The following is a 22690-nucleotide window of genomic DNA, read 5'->3' on the forward strand; positions in this document are numbered from 1 at the left end:
CCAGTGCCAGAGAAAGGGGATGAGGCTGATGCCGGTTCCCCCTCCTCTGCCCTGGCTCCGGGTCAGGTGAACCTATCCAAGTGCTTCGGGTTCTGCCTTCCCCGTCCCTTGGGAGGTGAGCCCCTGGATGGCACGAGGTGAGGTGCGTGCCATCCCTGCTCCGCACAGCACTCAGTCCCCTCACTGCCTCCATTCCGCCCGCAGTGCCACCGTCACGGATCAAAGCCGTCCCGCGAGGACTGCCTCTGCCCCACAGCCACAGCAGCACGGAAACGCTGGCACACAGCGGTTGGACCTGCAGCCCCTCTCCCCTGGGAAATGGGGGTGGATGAGATGGGGAAGGCTGGGAAGGGGCATTCATCTTCCAGCCAGGACACGTTTGCCCCTGCGCAGCATCAGCCCTGACCGTCACCTCCCTCGGGTCTGCAGCGTGGCCTCGTGGCACTGCTGCCATGGGTCCCGTGTGGCCTGGCAGCCCCGTGAGGGGGATTTTGTCACAGACAGAAGTGTGGGGAGGGGAGGGAACGGAAGGAAGGGGCCTGTGAGATGATGGGGGTTGGGGAGAGGAGTGCACACCGCTGAGAAGGTTCCCGGGGCAGGGTGGAGCAGAGGTCACCCATCTATGTCCCAGCTGAAGAGGTGGTGCTTCACGAGCATGTCCTGCACCCCTTCCTTCAGTGGCTTCTTCTCCTTCTCCTGCAGGGAGGCAGAGACCCAGGTCAGCGCACCGCACCCAGACAAGCAGGGCCCAGGTGGTCGAGGCACCCTGCATCCAGCAGAGCTGCCTGCGTTTCCCACCCCCCAGAGCTGAAGCAGGGAGAGGCCCTGCGGTTTGGAGAGCACAGAGGAAGGGAGGGGCTGCCACTTCCCTCTGCCCCAGCTGTGTGGGCAGTGCCCCAGCACCTGCTCCCGGGCACTGCCAAAGAAAGCAGCTCCATCCACAGCTGGCTCTGGGATGGGATGCACCAGACAGCCAGGAGAGGCGGTAAGCAAAGCCCCCAGCTGAGAACAGGAGCGATGCTGCCTACTCACCTCCCTCTTTATTGGCAGCTCCCAGTCCTGAGATAGGCTGAAGGCAAATTTGCAGAGCACTCTGAAATGGAAGAGAGCAGTAGTAACACACACCCAGAGCTGCTGCCCCAGCCACACAATTGCTCTGCAGCTTGCCCTGGAAAATCGCTCAGTTCTGCAGGGGTGGAGAGGCTTTCTGTTGGCACTGAAATAGCAACACCAGCCACTAGTGGCGGGTTTCCTCCTGCACTTTGGGCTTTGCATCTTGCCAGGCCCAGGCTGGAAACAGAAGCTTAGAAATGTGACTCAAGTGCAACCCCTACAGAGACTGACAGCACGACGCAGGGAAGCACAGGCAGCCCAGGGCTCTGCTGTCCCGCAGGCACACGTGGCCAAGGACTGCATGCTGCTGACAATGGGGACTGTGGGTTTCTAACTGACTGCTACCAGCAGCACCTCTGAGATTTTACACCCACTGCTCTCTCCCCAAAGTAAGAGGAGTGTCCTGAAGCAGGGACTGCAGAAGGGCCCTCTGAAGACAGAGATGTGGAGTTCATCTGCCAAACTTGTCAGCGTCCCCCAGGCTTGGCAGAATATCTGACAAGAATATTGTTCAACTCCTGTAGCTGTGGGGTGGCCATGATCCTCCAGAGGAAGCAGGCAGGAAGGAGAACGGCAAAAACCTCAGCTCCTGCTTTTAATGAGTCCCAGCCCAGCCAAGAACCAGTCCCACTGCTCTGTGCTGTGTGCAAGCAGCCTCAGGCTCAGTAGTACAGAGCAGGAGTACAGAGGTGGAGGGAACTCCTACCCACAGCAGCACCAGGAGCAAGGCAGCTTGAGGTGTGGGCACACAGCCCTGCTCCTCACTATAGATGCTCCTGCTGGGAACCAGCGTGACTGGCAGAGTCTGTAGAGCAGCTCTGCCCTTAATAAAGCAGGCATTGTGCATCCCATTAAACTGTCTAGACGGTCACCGCTGCCTCAGCACACAGAGAGATATCTCTGCAGGGGGGACATCTGGACAGCCGAGGCTACTGTTGTCTGGAGAGGGCCCAAACCCAGCTGCAGTGAGGGCCACCTCCCACAGGGCAGGAGGAAATCCATCCAAGACACATGGGGACAGACCTACCTCAGCTCACACTTGATCTGGACCCATCCGGGGCTGCGCAGGAATGACCAGGGATGAAACCACTTCTCCACAGTCTGCAGGCTTGAACACAGCACCTCCAGCCACAAATGTAGCACTTGCTCGCTGCAGTGATGGGGCATAGGTTTGTTAATGGACTGAAGCCAGGGAAAGAAGCTCTGTCCCTTCAGGACAGCCTAATTTCAGCCCCAGCAGGACGGGGATGCCCCACATAAACCTTCATGGGCCAACATGACAAGCAAGAAAGGAACAGGTCCCACTCAGTGACTGCAGCGAGAGGGGAAGTTGTCCCCATGGCCTAAGGTGGATGGAAGCAGCTGCTGTCCACGGGCCTGATCTGTTCCCTCCCAAGCACCAAACACCCACAGCGTGAGGGTGACAGGTCTGGGTGACTCACTTGAGCCCGACGCAGATGAGGGAACGAAGTTTCACATCCATCTGTGCATGTGCAGCGTCGTGCGTCATGTTCACAGCCTGAACTGCCTGGAGGGCAGGAAGATGTGGTTACCGCCTGCTCACAGCTTCACCTCAAGCTGAGCTGAGCAGCCATTTCAGCAGCGCAGCCAAATGCTGCCCTCCCAATTGCTCCCCACCTGCACACAGCACCACCTGCTAGCATTAGAGGCTGCCGGACAGTTTTCTGCCTTTTTCCCCAGGCATCTGATGTCTTCACCCCACCAGGGAAGGTCAAGCAAGGAGAAGAGCATCACCCTCCAGCAGCTCCCATGGTAAACATCCCTATGTTACCAGCCAGGCTCTGCCTGGGTTGGGGCAGCACTCACCCGATAAAGCAGCTCCTCTGGAGTGAGGACTTTGCCATCTTCATCCAGCCTGAAAAGATCACAGAACAAAGCTATCAAGCTCAGGAGTCACCCCCCTGGGCGCACACAGGCCATTCCCCCTCCACACCTCAGTAGCAGTGACAGCTCCCTCACTACTGCTGAGCCCACGGGTGATCACACAGCTGTGAGAGTGCAAAGCATGACCCCAGATACAAATGCAGGAGCCTAGGAGTGGGGGCAAAAGCCATCCCCAAGTCAGCGAAGGCATGGCAGCCTGCTGACACCACACCCTTGGAAGCTGGGGCAGACCACAACCTTTCCCGTGGTAGAAAGCAGCAGCAGTTGGCAGGCAGACAGGAGCAGGGCGCAGACACCTGAGGAGAAGTGGCCTTACCTGTAGGTCTTGCAGAGCACAAGGCGAGAATACACAGAGTCAAAGTCCCGTTCCACTTCCCTGCTTGCAGCCTAGAAAGGAGTAGGGACAGTCAGTACATGCTGCCCTGCAGCCCCTTCACTCCATCCCTCTGGCACCACTGTTCCATGAAAGCAGCTGAGACATCTCACCTCTTCAATGAACAGCCAAGGATGGCAGGCACCCCCCAGCAGCGACGGCTTCTTCAATCCGTGTTCAAATATGGACTTCAAAGCAGGACAGAGTGTCCCTCGCACCAAATCCGTCACCCCTTCTGTGACTGAGTCATCTCCAGCAATGGAGTACTGAGGAACACCAAGAGCCAGCTCTCAGCAGACTGCTGAGGGGGCAGTTCACAGATAGCTCTGTGTACTCCTCCACTCCCAGCTGCACCCCTACCACTTCCTCAGCCACTTGTGCTCCTGCTGGCACTTGAGTGAAGTGCCACGTTCAGTGCTGATCCCTCAGGATGCGCTGGGACACCAGCACCTTTGTGTCTAGGTGTTGGATGTGACAGTGGTGACACCACCACCATCTTGGCAGCATCTGGCATGGAGGAACTGTTGCAGTTCGGTGTGATGCCGTCCAAGGTGAAGACAAGCAGTAAAGGTTCCCTAAAGCTGCTAAAGGTCAAGATAAATAGGGGTAGGTAAGAATTTCCAGATCAGATGGTGTAACTCTCAAAGGGATCACACTGACACACTGCTGTTCCAACAGACTAACAGTAACATGCCTGGATCAGAATGAATGGGATCCTCCACATTCTTGCATCTGGGAGAACAGTTCAGCAGCGCAGTTTATACGCACAGAGATATGTGATCTGCATTTCTGGAACCAGCACAGAGAAGGGGAGTGAAGGAAGCAAGTGAGATGTCAATGCTGACATCTAACTAAAGGCTGTACTCGGGGTCTCAGGTCAGCCTTTGAGCCATTCCTCACTCTCCAGATTGAGAGGAGAAGAAGGACAGAGTTTTCTCCACTTCTCTGGCAAAAATGTATACGCCAACAGCTGATATTTATCTCCTATCAGTTTCTGCAGCCTTGGGGACACAGTGAGGCATCTGTGCTCTAAACAGCTTGCATCTCACTGCCACTGGTCACAAGAGGAGCCAAGACAGTGCTCCCTCAGGCACAGCTACTCGGGCAGTACCCTGTGGTGATCTCAAAGCACTAGCAGGACTCACAGGGACAGCCTCAAAGGTGGAAGAAAATACAGGCAGTGGGAAGCGGGCAGGAACACCGACCACAGGATCCTGCTGTGTGCTCGCCTTCTGCTTTCTCTGCTTTCCCAAAGCTGCTTTCTGGGGGTCCTGGAAGGCCAGGCACTGCATTCAACTCCCCCCACAGCCTTTGCTGTTGGCAGGACCAGCATCAGGAAACTGAGCAAGCAGGCTTAGGAAGATAAGCTGGTAACATCACCAAGCTGCTCAGTAGCCAGAGAGAGCAAAAACACTCAAGGAGGGTAAATATATGGCTCTTTTCAATTATGACATTACCTCTTTTTATTTTTTTTACTTACCTCTTTGCTCCTCTCATCCAAGATCTCCACAAATTTTGCAGGAAACCAACCTACGAAGACAAAGACATAAGCCTAACATAGACACTGGGAATCCCCTGGGTAGGGGAGATGAGAGCCCAGTGCTGGCTGAGAATAAAACACACAGTTCACAGGGTCCAACCCCAAAAAGGAAGAGAGCAGCCTGAAAATCACCAGAAACAAGGCAACTACAAGAAGAAACCCATTGCTGGACACTGCCCGCAAATGGCAGAGATGATGTGCACCCAACTACACCGTGACAGGATGCACAGGCCTAACCTTGCTGTTTGCAAGAAGCAACCTCGTAGCTGTACCACCATCCCCCATACCTTGCTGGAATACTCCCCTTGTCCTCGGCAGTTCCTCTGAGTGACTGGCAGAACCTTTTATTAAAATAATGCCAGCGCAGTTGCTGTGGATGAATGCATGCTTTGCATCCCACCCAGTTCCTCCCAGTGTAAGCTGCCCTGCTCTCTCACCTCTCAGTCCATTCAGCTCTCCAACCCAACAGTGCTCATCCTTCTGTGAAATGATCTGAAAAAACAAGGAGTGGAGAGCAACAGTTGGAGAGAGCGACCGTGACTTGGAGCAGTGAAAAATAGAAAAGGGACACAGAAATCTCTCCCCACAGGAGCACGTGCAGTGCCAGGAGGGCTACAGGTGCGTGACTGTGGGTGCACAATGATGGATTGCTTTGTTTTCAGCTCTTTTGTCAATGCTCCCTTCTTATACGGTCCAGGGCCTTCAACAGCAAAAAGCTACTGGAAACACAGTTCCATCCCTCCTTTTGTACGTTCCGGATGGGATGCCCACAACTAAAAGACAGAATGGATGCTTTTACAGTCTTACCACAACGTGGTGCACGGTGTTGAATTGGAACGCAGATTGGACTAAATCAAGCTGTGGCTCAGCTGTATGGCAGCCACTGCCTCATCCCCAGACAGCCCCCAAAACCACCAACAGCTTCCCCTCAGACTCCTGACTGGGCTCTGAGCTCAGCTCCTCCCCTGTTTCCCCACAGAAAGAGGCAGTGTAGAATCCGTGTAGAATACCGTGATGATGTCGTTCTTGCGGAAGCCCAGCTCGTCGTCATCGTGACGCTCGAAGTCCAGCAGCGCCTTGGCACGGCGGCGGCGGTTGCGGGAACAGGCCACGTAGTTCTCGTGATCCCGCTGGTGGCTCTCCATGCTGTAATCTGGAGTCAGGTCCTGGCGTGGACGCAGAGCAATGAAAAACAACAGACGATGGGAGTTGGAACAGATGACCTTTAAAGGTCTGTTCCGACTCAAATGAGCCTACCAATCTGTGCCCAGCTGATCTACCAAAACCTCTGGCCCTTGTTCCCAAACCCTTCTAGCAGGAAGACAGCCTTCCTGCACCAGAGAAGGGCTGAGCAACCCTCCCCCTCCATCTGTGACACCTGATGCATTCTTCCTGGAGCCCACCCGCTCCAGGAGCACACAGCAGCTCCCACTCACAATGCTGCAGTTCTTGGGATCCACGCACTGGAAGTGCCGTGCCACCTGCAGAATGGCCTCGCGAAGGTCGGCCACCAGCTCTGTCTGCTTGATGTTCTTGGCTTTCAGCGCCTCCAAGTCGTCATCCCCTGGGGGAGCCCACGCAGCCAGAGGGAAGATGCAGAAAGAAAAACAAAGATGAGTACCAACAAGTTTCTTTCAAGTTTTACTTCCAAGCACATATGGAACCGCAGGAGATCAGATGATCATTCGGGGCAGCTCAGCACGCCACGGTGCTGCTCTACTGTTTTAGAGCAGTGCCTGCACAGTATATAGAGACAACTGAATGGTGGGACTCAAACCTAAGGAACTTCCAAACATTTTTATGAACTGAAATTCTCTTGAAACTGAAACAGCTTTCGACTACTTCTAATTTTTGCCTGCAGGGTGTGAGCATCTTCTTCACTGAAACTTGAAAAAGAAGTGAAAAACTGAGACAGCTCACTGTCTTGTGTCAGTCCAGAAGTGAGAGCCACAAGGGACAAGCCTCCACCTGAGACCTTGGTCTCTCTAACAGACAAATTTGTTTTTTTTTTCTAAAGGCTTTGGGTATATACAAAGGGTCATGAGTACAAGATAAATAAAGAGCATCTTCCAACTTTCACTGATTCCCACAGGAGTAGTGACAGCTAAGACCTATTTATTTATATGAGACAAAGATACCTAGTGGTATTGATTCTTTAGACAGTTCCCATATCCAAAATCTTTAAACATTGGGTGCATGAAGTTTGGGCATAATTAATCACTTGCTCCTTTTTCCTAAAAAAAAAAAAAAAAAAAAAAAAAAAGGATCCAGTTTTTGTTTTTAATTCGAAGTGTTATTTTCACAGATCCAATTTTGCTCTCTGTGATATACTAAAAGAGAGGTAGCTTGATTAACAATTCATTGTTTTAAACACTAATTTTCTTCAATTAACTCAAATTTTTATGTAAATTGCATTTTTATACATCTCAAGAAAGTTAGTGGCTAGCAACCTAGTACATTGCTTGCTTTCTAAGAGCATTACAGAAAGCAGTATAACGGAATGTGCTCTGAGAGATAAAGCTGTGTATGCACAAAGAGTCGCTCCTGCTTAATGAAAAGTGATTAACTGTATCTTTTAATCTCAAGTGATACTAATGAAAAAGACTGAAACTTTAGGAACATTACTGAGAGCGCAGGATTAGATTTCAAATGATTTTTATAATCGTTTTCTATTGGTTAAATATATATTGAAAATCGAATTTAGACATGCAGCGTAAGAAAAAAGTGAACTTTGCTTCTGGACAAAGCACAGACTTTAGCTTAAGACACACTAACTCCCAGTCCAAGCAATGCAAATTAACCAAAACCTTCCTGCCACTGCCCAGGGATGGGACAAAGAGCTGTAAGAAGCCTTGCTGCAGATTCAGAGATAGACTGGGTACAGGGGGGTTGGACTCGATGATCTCTTGAGGTCCCTTCCAACCCCTATGATTCTATGATCACGCAGAGGGCGGAAGATTCATGCTGCTAAAAAAGAATATGACTAAAGAAGAAACTGCTCAACCACATCCACGCTGTGAGCAGAGGGCTGCCCTTGTTTACAGATATTGCTATTTCATCAGTCCCTTCTGGCCAGAATACTGTGCTCTTCCCTCCACATCCAGATGAATTCCATCTAAACATGAGCAGGAAAGATGGGAAGACAGTTTTATAACCCTCCCCCGCTTCAAATATACAAAATACAGAAGAAGGCAACTGGGATTACCAGCAGATTTGCTTCGCTGCACCTGACAAGCCTGCATGTATGTTTCCAAAGCAGGAAATGAGTACAAGATCAGCCCCATGCGAGAAGGCTCTATTTTGAGCCTGCAAAGCCTGATGAGTTGGGTAGCTGTGCAGAGGAGGGCCAGCTCTAATGCACTACCTTGTTGCCCTTTTCCTTTTGGATGGGCATTGCATGGGCACTGATGTTCTCCCCCGTACCTACTTTAACTGGTTCTCTTTTCTATTCCTTTAGCAATCTGATCCAACTTTTAGATTCTCAGCTACAGAAAGCCCTGGCTCAGTTGAGCTAGCATAAGCACAAATCTGATTCTGAACAAGAGAGGTTGGACTACAAAGCTCCTCCAGAGGTCCCTCCCAAACAGCATTCCAGAGATTCTATGACTCTGTCCAAGTCATTTCTGTGTCTTCGTCCTCGTTAATAAAAGAAGAATGATGGTTTTGGGTAAATTCTTATTCCTACCTGGATAAAGATTACCTACCAACTTTACACAACAACTATGACAGGCAGCAGACAGTTAACGTAATTTGCCATCATGGACTTATCACATCCAACTCTTCCCTTCTCACACCTGGGCTGAAGTTTTTCACTTCAGTCACCTGCTGCAGACTGAAAACTTTTCTATTTAAATTCTCCATTTACTAAGAATAGCATCAGACAGCTAACCAGTTGCAAGGAAGTCGATGATGGTTTACAACAGGAAGGGCTATTATGAAGCCACAGAATTAAGTTATTTTAAATCTATGCTGGCTGTGTGCTTTCTGAACATAGGCTGGGTTAGCTGGGTTTATGAATCTTGATGAGTTACATACTGAATCATCCTGCCTGGTCAGGAGGGCACAGCACGCAGCCCACGGACTGCATGCAGCCTACTAGAAAATGCATTCAAATCCTTGTCCAGCGCAAGGAGCTGTAGCCCACGTGTGGAAGGCCACCACGTAAGGACCTGCCAACTGATCCAAAATTCACTTTCTAAGATCAGGCCGAAGCAAACAAATAGAAAGCTACACTTCTTCCATCTCATCCTTCAGTTGTGGCTCCCCTCTCTCCTCTTTCTCTGTCCCAGAGTTCCCCTGCATTGCTCCCATCCCTCCTAGGCTGCTCAATCCATCAACACCACATAAAAGCACGGGACTGTCCATACCAAAAAGCAGAGAGGTGATGCCAGATTTCCTGCGCTGAGTCCTGCGCCGCACGATCTGAGAAGGGAAAAGAGAGAACAAAGTGCACCGATTTCAGTAAGTTTAGTAAATAAAATAAAGTAATCCTCCACACTGTTCAGGTCTGAGCAAGGTGCTCCGACAGTTAACATTGCAAGGGGGGGGCAAGTGACTTGGCAGTTTTAGACAGGAGCTGTTCTAGTCCCAGTACAATGAATCAGCTCCGTTGCTTGTTCTGCTCCATGTGCAGTGGGTTATTTATAGCTCAGTTATTACAAAAGCATACATGAAGTTCAATAATCAACTATGATTCAACTGAATAATTTTAGTTTTAATTGTACTTGTTGCCAGAAGCACTTCCACACATAATTGTATTTAAATTTCTAAGTGGCTGCTAATTACATTTTAGGATTGCAGGAGTGTCCGGTGATAAGCACAAAGATGAGCGTCAAGAATATATCTGTTGTACAGGCTTGAAGAACAGGAGGTACTACATCTGCAGACTGTGATCTACGGCTAGACACAGATGCATTTCTTATTCAGCTTCTCAAAGGCTGCTGCACTCTCCTTGCTGGAATTATTTCAGCATGTCAATTTCTTACTAATAGATTAATCCCAGGTCCCACTCTGCTGTGTGCTTACGTTAGTTCCAAGCAAATTCTGCCAAAAGTGAATGTGGTTTCTTTTTTTTTTATTACTATTTCTCATTAATGAAATGTAACCCTTTCTATCACAACTCTCATTAATGATAATTACAATCGTCATCAGCATTCCTTTCATCTGTGGGTGAAATCAGCAGCATTTCATTGGTACAGGCCTTCACTTGCCAACGCCTTTTCTCTTCTGGGTGACAGAGCCAACATCCTCTCAGACAGGATAACTCACTTTGGATAAGTTGTTGACAGTGGTGCTGGAGTTGAGCAGCTGCCCCTGGTCAGCAATGAGGTAGGCCAAGTGCTTGCGACGCTGGGTCTCCACTGCCACATCTGTCAGCGAGCCGGCCACGCGCATGGCCTCCTGCAGCAGCACATCTGCATCTGCAATCTGACTTGGGATGTCCGAGAGCGTGTTGAAGATTGAGGCAGAGTTCTCAGACTGGATCAGCTCATCCTCCTGTGAAGACACAGTTGTTTTTTCACACAGAACGGTGAGTGTGACACTTACGCTCCTGAAGTTGCTAGATTCAACTGTATGCTCAGCGCACAGCCCAGGCCCGAAACAATGTAGGTACAGCTATGGAATTACATAAAAAACTGGTAGAAAAACATTCAGGCAAGCTCTGGGAATGCAAAAGCAATTTTTTACTACCCTATTGCACTGAGATCTGCTCCCCAAGCTCCATGCGGCATGTTTTTGAGTCATAGAGAGGGGGCAAAACCAAGAGCTATTTTGGTTTAAATAAATGGATTCTCAGGTTGGGATCTAGCGTGAATAGAGGGGGCAGCTGATGAGGTTCAATTATGAGAGATCAAATGAGATAGGCAGAGGAAACAGCAATCCCTGAATCTGCAAAGAACCTTGGAAGTTTCCACGTAGATTTCTGAGGAAAGCAAGGCGAGTCATCTCTGCTTGCACACTCCCAAGCCACATACAAGAAGCAGATAGGAAACCTTGCACATAAACCTTGCAGTGAAATACTGAAGTGCTATAAGGAAGGAAGTGGTGGTAGTGCTACCTTCATACTGAGCATGCCCAAAGTGAGCTGGAACAGCACCAGAGAGCCCTCATAGAAGAAGAGGTCCCATATGCGCAGCAGCAGCTTGATGTGGACAACGCTAGCGAAGGAGGTGAGGAACCAGTGCAGGGTGATCAGGGACAGCTCTGTGAATAGAGACATAAAAGGAATCATGACGGGACGTCAGCTGATCGGCGGAGACAGACTCTCCTAAGTGCTGCCCTCCCAGCTTACAGATGACCGTGCACTGCCCTGGCCTCCAGAGCCAGAAGGTTTGCTCCTAGCTCTGCTGCTCTCCCTATGTGAAACAAGGGCAGTGATCTCTGCCTGCACACCACCTGGAAGAGCCATGGGCACACTTTTACCGATGTCGTGCTCCTGGAGCAGCTTGTCCAGACGGGGTAGGTATTGTACAATAAGCTGTCGCAGGACACGCTGGTCTGTCTGCACCCCCATCAGGGTGGTACTGAAGTAAGAGGCGGGAACCAGCTCCTCGATGATAGCACACATCATCCAGAAGGCATCTTCCTCCTCCAAGAAGAGCAGCAGAGAGGCGGCCACCTGGGATTTTGAAGGAAGATTACAAGCCCGTCCTAAGAGCATAACTCCTTCCCCACCTCCTCACACGGTCCAGTGTCTATATGACCGATGTCTTCCTTCCTCTGCAGCAGCTCTCCTGCAGTCTCTCCCAGGGAAGGGATTTCTGTGCACTGTAATGCCTTTCCTCCCCCACAGGCTGACCAAACAAATTATTCCACACCTCTGAATGTGCAGCATTACTCTGCTCTACCCTCCTCAAGAGATATGTTCCACGTGAAAGGGAGTCTGGAGGTCATACTGTCTGGCAGCGCAGCCTCAAATCACTTACGTCAAAGTAGCTACCAAAAGCAGAACAATCCCTATCACAAAACCACTATTAAAGCAGGTTACCATGCCAGTTCCTTGGCAATATCCAATCTCTGGGTAGAGCCAGGCAAGTCCCCGCAGTATCCTGCGCAGCCGTGGCACCCCGATACTGTTCATGTTGGAGAAGCAGGCATTGCTGGGCATCGTGCGGAGCAAGTCTTTTTCAATCTGTCAGACAGCCATAAACAAGGAAAGGGTCAGCTAGCAGCACCTGAACAGTTGCCTTCTGCTCTCTGCACCTAGCTGTTCTTCTTGCCTCTGTGAACTCTGCTTGCCTACACCCAAGTCCTTAGGCACCAAAGAAGACAGCCCTATCCAAGTAGCTGGAGCCAGTTTAATAACCTTCACTAACATGTAAAAAAACAGTCAGATGGCAACTTGGTGACTCGCTAGAAATACTTGCCTCCACTCAGCCCCTAACTTCTCCACTTATAACAGTAAGCATGTTGCCTGGGAATTTCATCTGCTTGGATTTCAAGCAAGGATTCCCACCATGCTTATTCCACAGAAATCAACAATGTGACCACACCTGTGGTGGGGTCTTGCAGGTGAACAGCCCACAGCTTCCTCTGGGCAGAGTTGTCCTTCTTCCATTGTTATCTCAGTGGAAAAGCATCTGTCAGTGTTTCACCCTTTGCCTCCCTCACTGAGTATCAGGAACTTACCCAGATGAAAGTGCAGCGTGGTATTCTAGCCTGCAGGTAGCAGAGGTTAAACCTCTTCCCTAGGAAGGAAGGGACCTGCATGGCTTCTACTTCAACAAGATAAATGCCCAATAAGATTAATCTTAAGCGGGATTCAATCATGGGTTCTCTCAACTATCCCTCACGCAGGTGTCAGGTAGACACCCCTTCCTCTTCACACAGTAAATTTTGCCATTCTCTCCACTCCCTCATGCCCAGTCAGCACTAGGCAGCATCTCTCACCTGTTTGGCAGCAATGGTTTCATCATTCGAGCTGTTTTTCACGATATCGCGATACGACATCTCTGAATTTCTCTTCTTCTGCAAGGCCCCAGACAGGCGCATCCACAGCTGGGGGGACAGAGTGAACAGCAAGAAGAGTCACTAAGGGAGCCCCAGAAAGCCGTGGCCTGGCACCCTCTCAACCACGAGAGGGTGGTGGCAGGAAGGTCAGCCCACAGCAGGCAGTGCTCTCACCTGTGGCCTCATGCTGTGTGGGATGCCAGCCAGCACCAGGGAGCGCAGTTTGTCTGAATGTGGGAGGGTGACCTCAATTTTGTCCCAGGTGAGGTCACCCACGTCATGGTTGTGTGTGAATTCCAGATGAGCCTGCCACTTGAGCCTCTGCTGTGGCTCCTCTGTCAGTGGGAGTCCCAGAAGCTTGCTGGAGTTTGGCTCAGCACTGTCTGCCTCAGCAAAGGGAAGTGAATGAAACGAAGACAAGAGAGAGAAGGAACAAACATAGGCTGGGGAGTAAAATAGCCATGTGAAAAAAGCACAAAGATTTTCAGGTCTTCCAGCCAGAGCATGGGAAGGCAAAGCTTGGTTTCTAACTGTCTTCTTTAGGCAGCAAGTGTTGTGACCGTAAGCAATAGGCACTGCAGCCTTAACTGAGAAGCTGTCAGCAGGCCCAGGCTCTGCTTATGCATGATTTACAGCAGACTGTGGCTGGAATTAAACAAGACCCCGTCAGCAGCTACCCTGCTGGGTTTTGTGAGGGTCTGTAAATCAAGCTGACAAAAGCATAGCAGGCCTCAGAGGTGACAAGCAGAAAGCTGTATGTTCATGCAAGTAATGAGGCACAAAATGTTAACTCTGGGGCTACCTATTCACAGAAAGAAATCTTTAATAAGAATACTGCCAAATTCACAATGTGAGATCACCTGAACCTGAGGCTAGCTTTCTAAAATAGATACATTAGCACAATACAGGTTTGACATAAAGGCACTCCATCCTTTACCACATAGCAGGTTGCAACAATGCAACCCAAACCTTTCTGCTGACTTTATAATGCACAAGTCTATCAAATGTTTTGGCTGAACAAAATCGGTCTCTCTTCCCAGTCCTCATCTCAAGGTCACTGCTTCAAGAAAGTCCTCTAGGACCGTAGAGCCTCAGGGTACACAGGGACAAAAAAGTTCTGCCTTCACATTGTGTGGCCTGAGATCTGAAGCACATAAAGCAATTCCCACCACCCAGCATTCCTTTCTCTTTGCGAAGGCAGCAAGTTGTGCAGTTCAATGCCCAGCTGCCATAGCTCTCTTCACCTCCTTCCACTTGGCCTCCTGCGACTGGATCTTGCAGAAATACTAGGATGTGGGTTCTGCCCCTTCAGATTGCCCTGTACTTTGCCAAGACGCTGGGGTGAGCAGAACACACACTACTGCCACTTGCCTGAGAGTTTTCCACAGGCAGCACACGGCTCTGCGCCTGCCACCAGTGCTCAGTGCTCCTGACCACAACAGAGAGCTCGCTGTGAGCTAGCAGAGCTGCCCTTCCCCAACACACCACTGATAGAAATGGCAGCTTCCTCTTCACTTTTCTCTCTCCCTCACCTATGCCACAGACATAATAAGGGGATGGAAAGGACTCTGCTGCATATTTGGTGTTCCACGTTCCACAATGCCAGCTCAACTGATGCACGGCCCTTGATAACAATGGCGTTGTATGAAAAGAAGCTGATGTCTGCATAGATGAAACCTAGCACAGAACGGCTGCAAAATCACTCTGCCCAGGGCTCCACCCAGCACAAACTGAAAGGGAGAGAGATGGAACTGGTTTTACCTTCCTTATCAACTCGGAAACCGAATTCGTCATAGCGGAACTCTGGCTGCTCGATGGATTCTTCTTTCTGGGGGACACAAGGAAGGAGAAGAGACATTCTCACCACTCCAGCACTGAGCAACTGAACAGAAAGAAGTGGATACTGCCCCATCCTACACTGCCTGCACTGTCCCCTCTGAGCAACTGCACTCCTTACCCTTTTGTTTTTGATACCTTCCTCCACAATTCCCAGCTGGGGAGCTGTTGCATGCTGCCCCCATTCTGACTTCTCTATGGAAGATATGAAGCTCTGCTTTCCCACCTGCACAGATTTTCCCAGACATCTCTAGGTACAACTCCCTGCGTTGCAGCACTATTTCACAATGAAGACTTCCCCATGTGGAAGAGCAGTGCTCCTCAAGGACTGAGGTATCCACACATCATCTACATTGGGCTCTACTGGCTGCAACTTTAAGACACAGTAGTCCTCTGTAACCTAGTGCACGCTGTAAATTCAGTTCCCTGCAGTGCCCCACTTCTTGCTTGTTGCTTTCAGGTTTACTCTAAAAGACAGCACAAAAACCTGGGATTTGGATCTGCAAGGCAAGTCCAGTTTAGAGGCCAGAGGACATCTCAGCTTCCTCTATTTGTGCTCATAGCAAGTACTGGTGGTTATGATTATGAGGCTGTAAGGAGTGAAAACCTCTGATCTCTTCTGCCCCTCCTGTGGGGTCTTGCAAGCACTGCACCCAGGCAGCCCCAAAGAAACATGCTTCTAGCATAGCTCCAAAATTAGCTTCAGCCTCCTTCTCTGGGCTCAGCTGCCTTCAGCAAACACTGCTGGCTGGGTTACACAATTCCCAGTCTGCTTCCTTCCTTCCTGCTCTGCCCACCTGGAGGCAAGCCTCGGGGCTAGCACTTCCTGCCATGCACAAGCCATCTGGGGTAGCTCGATGGTGACAGACGCCCTTAGAGTGTCAACATTTTTACCAGGGAGCAAGAGTTACAAAATAGCAGAGCAATAATTCACAGAAATTTCTATATGCTCTGCAAGATCCTCTTGCAAGAGCCAGGATGCAGCCACAAAACAAATGAAGTTTAAACAGTAAACAGGTGCCCCCAAGTGAACCACAGGAGGAAGAGTGCACCTCCCACCCCCCTCTTCCATACAGCATTCAGAGACCACCTGAAGTCAGCAGGGTCTCTTTATTTCTGTGCAGAGAACATCCCCTCCCTGCCCAACACTGTACCTGTGTGTATTTCGCCAGGATCTCCTGCGGCCAAATGCTGGGTGTGAGTGCTGAGAAGGGACCCCCAGCAGAGGGAGTGTGACGGCCTGAACACAGAGAGAGCAACATACAGCAGTGAGAACCTAGGACACTCAGCACAGACTGCTCCAGCAAGGTAAGGATTCGTGCAGAAGTCTCCACTCCAGACATTGACATCTAGACACTGTGACAGCTTCCACAACACCAAGGAGGTGAGTAATTTTAGAAGGTTTGAACCCTTACTGCAATTACTACCAAGCAAAAGAAGCAGAAAGGCCAAAGTGAGTTTTAACTTTCCTTTTGGGGAACAGAAATATGGCATCATGTGATTGTTCCTCTTGGGAAAGCTGTGCCAAGTCAAAGCAACCATTAAACAAATTTAAGAAGTAAATGCCTCCTGTAGAGTCACTGACCTTGACAACAGCAGCACTCTGGACTGCTCTGAATCTTTGTCACCCAGGTAACAAAACGGGGCATCAGAGCCCTCAGTAACATGTTCAGCTGCTTCCTTTGCTGCTGAAGGGCTGTGACGTTGCTGCCCTCAGTCTAAGGCTGCCAAGACCATGCACAGAAGCTGCAGCCATGTATGTATGCCCATCTCTTTTGTGTTCTGTGTTCAAGGTAAGCACCCCCCAGAGGTACTGTCCCCCTTGGGATAAAGGCAGATGTTGAGTTTTGCAGCTGAAGCAGACAAGTACACTTCCACTGCACACATCAACAAAAAGGTGTACTTCGCTTTGAAGTACAGTTTCCCTTAGGGTTATATTCCCCAAAACAAGCAGCTGACTCAGGAAGGAAGGTGCAAAGACACAGTGTGGGACAGTTCCACTGCAAGAGAGATGCAGTGGAAGAGACCTTGTAATTAGTCAAGCTTGTAACTCAGTAGCCCACAGCCAAACTCCAGTAATTCTCCAGCCCTAAAAATACAACTTTATATAAAAAAGTCTCTCAGACTGTAAACATGCCACTTGCTTTGGGGCAAGTTCTGGGAGAACAGAACTGAACAGGTCTTATGAGAAATGGGGAGGTAGGCTGCTTTTCATCCTCCTTCCTCTGTAATTCAATGGCTGAAGCTGCTTTTGCAGGCATCAGCACAGGGTAGAAGAAGGAACTGCACCCCCCTGAGCAAAAAGGGAGCTAGATCACAAAGAGCTGGGCACCCTCCCTCCCTCCCTTCGTTTCGGGCAGGGCAGTATGTTAACATAGAGAATGGCTGTTGGAATCAGTAACTTCCTTTTATCAAGCTGCAGATGAAGAAAGAGAAAGCCATCAAAGAAGGCATCACATCCATTTTTGCCTGCTTACCTGACATGGTGCTAGGTAAGGCTGAGTGGCAGAGGCTGTCAGCAGGTCCAGGAATGCTGTTCTCAGGGCTGAGAGGTCACTGTCCTGTTACAAACAGAAAAAGAAGAACCGATGATGAGAGCATCTTATCAATTAGCATCTGAGAGCACAGTGAGGGACACACAGACTCCTCCTGCACAAACTCCTCACAGCAAACTGCAGACTGGAACTGCCTCTTGATTTCACACCTACCAGCTAAAAAGCATGGCATCACCTACCACATTCTCTATGACGTAGCAGCACTGCTGACTAAAACAATGCCAAAAATCAAGTCAAATTCCATCATCTTTTCCATCACAGATTCTGAATCCTGTATTTAATTAACACTAGAAAAGCACACAACATGTCATCATACTCTGAATTTACTGCCCATGGTGAAGGGATCACAGTGGTGAAGAGTCTGAGATGCAAGAAGACTGAAAAAGATCTTAGGAGAATCAGTGCCAAACACAGGAGCACACTTACTTGGGAAAGAACCTGAGAGAAGCTAATGCTCACATGCTTTGGATGGATTTTCCAGCTTCACTTTTCACTACAAGCCACTTCTGGCTGCAAACCATTGGAAGAAAAAATGTGAGGGATTCACCCAGCAGGTCTTGTCTGAGTTGTTTACAGTGCTCAGCAGTACAAGGTTATATATCTCAGTCGACTCTCCAGCAAGCACTTGCAGCCTACAAGTGGCTTGCTGCGGTGCTCCAAGACAAGCAGTTATAAAGACACCTGCATCTGAGAACACAAATAATGCTTCTTCCCCCCAGATTTAAGCATGAGAAAAGCTGGTATGGCTGGACAGATGCTGATCTTCCAACACCAAGTCTTAGAGGAAGAAAGAAACAAGCAAGCAAAGAAAACCAACAAATCAAAACAACCAGAAGTCCAGCTTTTGTTTCTGAGAAGCTGCCATGCCCACGCATGGCTAGCTGCTTACCTGTGAATTCTGTCCTGCCCCTAATTGCTGCCTATTGCTCCAGCTCTCTGGGTTCTCCCTCACTTGGTAAAGCCATCCCAAAGATAGGAAAGGAGCACCCACACTCTCCCTTCACGTGGCAGCACTTAGGGCACGCGCAGCAGGCAGCTAACTGCTGGTCGTGCTCCTGCTAATGCATTTTGAGCCTTCTTTCAGGCTCCCCACTGCCCTGCCACTGCAGCTCTGGCATGCTCAGTGCCTCAAGCCCCCAGGTCACCATTAACCTTCACGCATGTACAGTCACTGCTGAACCATCCTGTCACAGGGAAGCCAGGCCCGCGTTAGGCACATAGACACAAGAATGCCCTGGAGCCACTGAAGGAAGCACGGTGCCAAGGAAGCAGGGCTGGAGTGCTGAGGTCCCTCCTCATCCCACAACAGGTGTAACAGAGGGGAACACCTCCCCCTGCCCACGTCATCACTCTCCTGCAGGCACCGGATATGAAGGCAGGCTTTTCCTGCCTCTGGTCCCTGCAGAAACCTTCCCAAAAGCACCCAGCTGGGACCTGGTGCTGGCATCAACGGCCAGGACAGACAGATATGACCCTACAGCAGCTCTCAGCTCTTCTAGCTGGCAGACAGCAAGCAACCAAAGGGACTCCCATGAAGCCAGTGAAGTGTATGCATGAAAACAAACCACACCACAGCCCCCAGCTCGCTGCGGGGCAGCCTGAAGGCCTGCATGAGCACCTGGATAAGGCACTGCAATGGAAGCTGCAGCTCTTTGAAGCACTCCAGCTGCAACACCCCTGTCAGAGTCACAAATACATCGCAGAGAAATATACCTGTTTACCTTTTTTTCACTGAAAGTGTCCTTTAGAAGTGGATGTTTGAGAAGGAGACCCACTAGACAGTACTAAGCCTCCTCTGGACAAACTTGTCCTTCCACACAGCTGCAATGCAAAAGATTGCAAATACCTGCCTTCCTGCAAACACCAGATAACAATCTCCTATGGCCTAGGTTTTACTTGCTTGGCTTCTTTTGCCATGTGATCTCCACTTAACCCTGTTGTGGTAGTGCCTGGATGTGCTACGCATGAATGACAGAATCATTAAGGGTGGAAAAGACCTCTAAGATCACCCAGTCCATCCCCACCATGTCCACTGGCCGTGCCCTCAATGCCACATCCACAGCTCTCCAACACCTCCAGGGAACAGTGACTCCACCACCTCCCTGGGCAGCCTGTGCCACTGCAGCACCACTCATTCTGAGAATATTTTTTTCCTAGTGGAGCAATGCTGCCTGGAGAATTTCAGTAGGATCTCTATTTTGGCACAAAAACCCCTTCCCAGGCATGTTCCTCCCCTGCTGATTTTAACCACCATGCTCTATTTGAACATGGCTTCCACTGCTATAGACTTCTATTTAAAGAGTTCTAGGAGAAGAGTGATTGCAAAGCCACAGTACTCACCAGGATGTCACACACTTCAGGGTAATTTTGGAAGCCCTTTCCAGCTCAGCTTTTAAAACCCCAAGTAGATTGCAACTGATTAAACACCTAGAATGTCCCTCTCTTAGAAATGATGACAAAAAGCTTGTACTAAATCAGGCAGCTCGTTTCTGGGCCCTCACACTTGGGAAGCTTTGTTTTGGGAGCTCAAAGCCTGACTCACCCAAGGCACAGCACAAAGGGAGCCTCAGCAGGAACCTGGTAATTCCCCTCTGCCTTCCCTTCCCCCAGCAGTTCCCCCTTCAGCCAGGTAAAGGCATGTCCTGGAGCTGCAAATGCCATTAGTTCCACGAGTCAATATTTGCTCTGTGTGCATACAGTCAGGAGAAAACTCCAGCTTCACAGACAAGCACAGCACAGCCATACACCGAAGCAGGGGGAGAAGACACAGTAACTTCTGGCCCTGGTACCCTGACCCACAGCTTTGGAAGTGTACAGAATCTCACACAGCACTGCACCGGCTCCTGCTTCAGCATTCAATGCAGTAACCTAGATGACTGCAGGAAATACCCGGAAATAGGTTTGTAGACCTGAGCTGTTTACAAATGATTGGCCTCGCACTGCTCCGGGTGCAGGAGGGAGGTGCCAGGAAAGCCTTTCCTGCACACTTCCAACCTCAGCTGGTGACTGGGAATGAAAAGCTGTGGGACTTCAGCTGCCCTCATCCCACTTCCCTGTAGGAATCCTCCATCGGAGGACATGACAGCCTATGGCAGGCCTGGGAAGGGTGGTAGGAGCCTGGCAAGCAGTGGTGAGGGCCGTGACACACTCTCAGAGCCCAGGAGTGATGTGAGCTGCTGACATGGATTGCAGTAGTGTCCTTCAGGGTCCAGTGGTCCCAGTCCCAGCTGGGAGATGGCGGTGCATCAGCAATGCAGAACCAACAAAAGATGAACTGGAAGGAACTCTGTCTCATGTCTCCTACCTCAAGGCATCCTGCAGACTGCTGGCCAGGCTGGAAAAGCAACAGGGCAGAGAAATGCTGTAAGAGGTACTCCCACAGCTCGGCTTTGCTCCTTGTACCAAGTGGTGCCCAGCAGTCTGCCTGCTGCAATGACAGCCAGCGCTCAGCTGGAGCCCAAGGGACAAAGCCCTGCTGGCTGCCACAGAGGGACAGAGCACTTCCATCGGCGTATCCATTTTGAAAATATGGATGTGAAAAAGAATGCTGTTTCCTACTGGGTCTGCACTGGGCAAGCAGAACCCAGCCTGACTTCCTGCTCACTGTTTGATGTGTCAAGCTTGCCTCTACACAAACTCCCACACAACACCCGCTTACGCAGAATGCAGACTTCCTGACTATGGACATACGCTTTCCTCTCAGAATGGAACTGCTTTTCATTTTGCTAGCTGGCTCCAAAGCAGACAGCAGATCCTTTATGCAGAGAGCAGCTTGAAAAGGCTTTAGGGTCTGCCTGCAGCACTTATTTCTCAAATCTGGACATAACAAGGGCTTCCCTCGTGTGGCTCAGGGAGAAAAAAAAAGAAGCAAACAGAAAAAACAGAACTCATTTAGGGCTCTGCTGATTCTGTGTTGCTAACACAAATGCCACACTTTTAATCCTGGAAAGAAGAAGGTGTCTGGCCTTAAGCAGTAAAAGCTGGGCACTTGCTAAGCACTGGCAGAGAACCTGTCTGCCCAGACCCTTGGGATCATGAGAGGAGGAGAGCTCCCTTTTCCAATATTCCTAAGTGATGACAGGACATGCGATGCGAATACAGAGTGCTGCTCCCACTTCACAGGAGAGGGACAGACTAAGCACTGAGAAAAACAGCAGTGGGATTAGTTGTGCTTTCTTGAATCTGCACTAGATGAAGATGGAAGAAAAGGGCGGGATACAAACCAGCAAAGCGTCCACACTCACCTCTCTCAGTGCACAGCAAACCTGTCCTTGTTACAAACTAAAGAAAGGTTGAAAGACATTACTGACAGTTATTTCCAGATGTTACTGTTCTGTTTTCTATGTGACACTTTGACCCTGAGCAGTGACAAGCAGCTTTATCCCATCCATCACATCCAGAGCCAGCCCTGCAAGCTCACCCCACTCAGGAGCCTGATTCTCTAGCTGCTCTCACCCTGCTGCTGCCAGTGACAAAGGAGCAGCCTGAAGAATGGCCCTTCCGTGGTACAGATGGATTTGCAGAGCTTTAGTTATCGTTCCCTTGGTGAGAGGCAAGGAAGGCTCAGCTCAGGTCACTCCCCTGCAGCTCTGTTGTTCACGCACAACTCATGTCAGCAAAAGAACCTTGGTTTCACCCAGAAGGTCTCTAAGCAGCTCTCAACTTCATTTGTCTCCAACTATGCCATTTTAAGGACAGTATCTCCAATAGCATAACAGATTATCTTCCTCAGGGCTCTGCCTTCACACAACTCAACTTTCTGAAGCAGCCAAATAACACCCACAGCACCTCCCAGGACTGTTTACAAAGCTTCTAACACATGTGTGGTTCTTGCTCCTGTGTTTGAGCAGATAAGTGAAAGACAAAAAACAAAAGCAAACAACGTGAGGATCATTAGCAAGACTGAAGTCACCATATTCCCTGTGGCTTGGGATCGGGAAGAATTCTTCTTCAGAACAAAGGGCTGTTTGGGTTATGGACGTTTTCTCTCATTTCTGAATCATCAGGTATTACCCAGCCAGCAAATGCAGCACTGACTGGGCATTGAGAACTGCTCTCATCATACTAATGACAGCATGCCAGCTTTCTTGTCCCCTATTTCATAAAACCAAAGGATTTTTTACAACCTGCAGCCCGCAGCAGCACAGCTCCCAAATATCCACCCTGCGTCAGCTCTGCGTGTCTCCGTTTTTGGCTGTCTGATGAGAGGCGGCAAGAAAAGAAGTTCAAACAAGTCTGCGTGCTGCTGCGGGTACCGAAACGCCCGGTTAACTGCACGGAACGAAGCCAAACCTAAAATGACAGAGCAGAGAGCGCAAAGCTGGGCAATTGTTTCAGCCCTGAGCAGCGCTCCCCTCTGACGTTCAGAATCACTGAATGCTTTGGGTCGGAAGGGACCCTGAAGATCCCCCAGTTCCA

At 49.9% G+C, this 22690-nt stretch overlaps 1 protein-coding gene across 1 annotated transcript; it reads right to left on the bottom strand.

The window, feature by feature from the left end:
* Nucleotides 1-231: 231 nt before the first annotated feature.
* SGSM3 (small G protein signaling modulator 3) lies at nt 232-17783 on the bottom strand. Its single transcript, XM_065742956.1, has 22 exons — nt 17699-17783; nt 17195-17278; nt 15872-15957; nt 14643-14709; nt 13056-13264; nt 12822-12929; nt 11920-12063; nt 11355-11550; nt 10990-11135; nt 10200-10427; nt 9299-9353; nt 6368-6495; nt 5942-6097; nt 5369-5423; nt 4872-4921; nt 3505-3657; nt 3335-3405; nt 2941-2989; nt 2556-2641; nt 2141-2263; nt 1033-1093; nt 232-696 (listed from the first exon to the last, which is right to left on the bottom strand). The coding sequence occupies exons 2-22, from the start codon at nt 17199-17201 to the stop codon at nt 613-615; spliced, it is 2262 nt and encodes a 753-aa protein (XP_065599028.1). The 5' UTR covers nt 17202-17278; nt 17699-17783; the 3' UTR covers nt 232-612.
* Nucleotides 17784-22690: the final 4907 nt, after the last annotated feature.

Source organism: Cyrtonyx montezumae, unplaced genomic scaffold (assembly GCF_038088225.1).
Source record: "Cyrtonyx montezumae isolate F1298 unplaced genomic scaffold, pur_monq_1.0 scaffold_3, whole genome shotgun sequence".
Classification (NCBI taxonomy): Eukaryota; Metazoa; Chordata; class Aves; order Galliformes; family Odontophoridae; genus Cyrtonyx; species Cyrtonyx montezumae.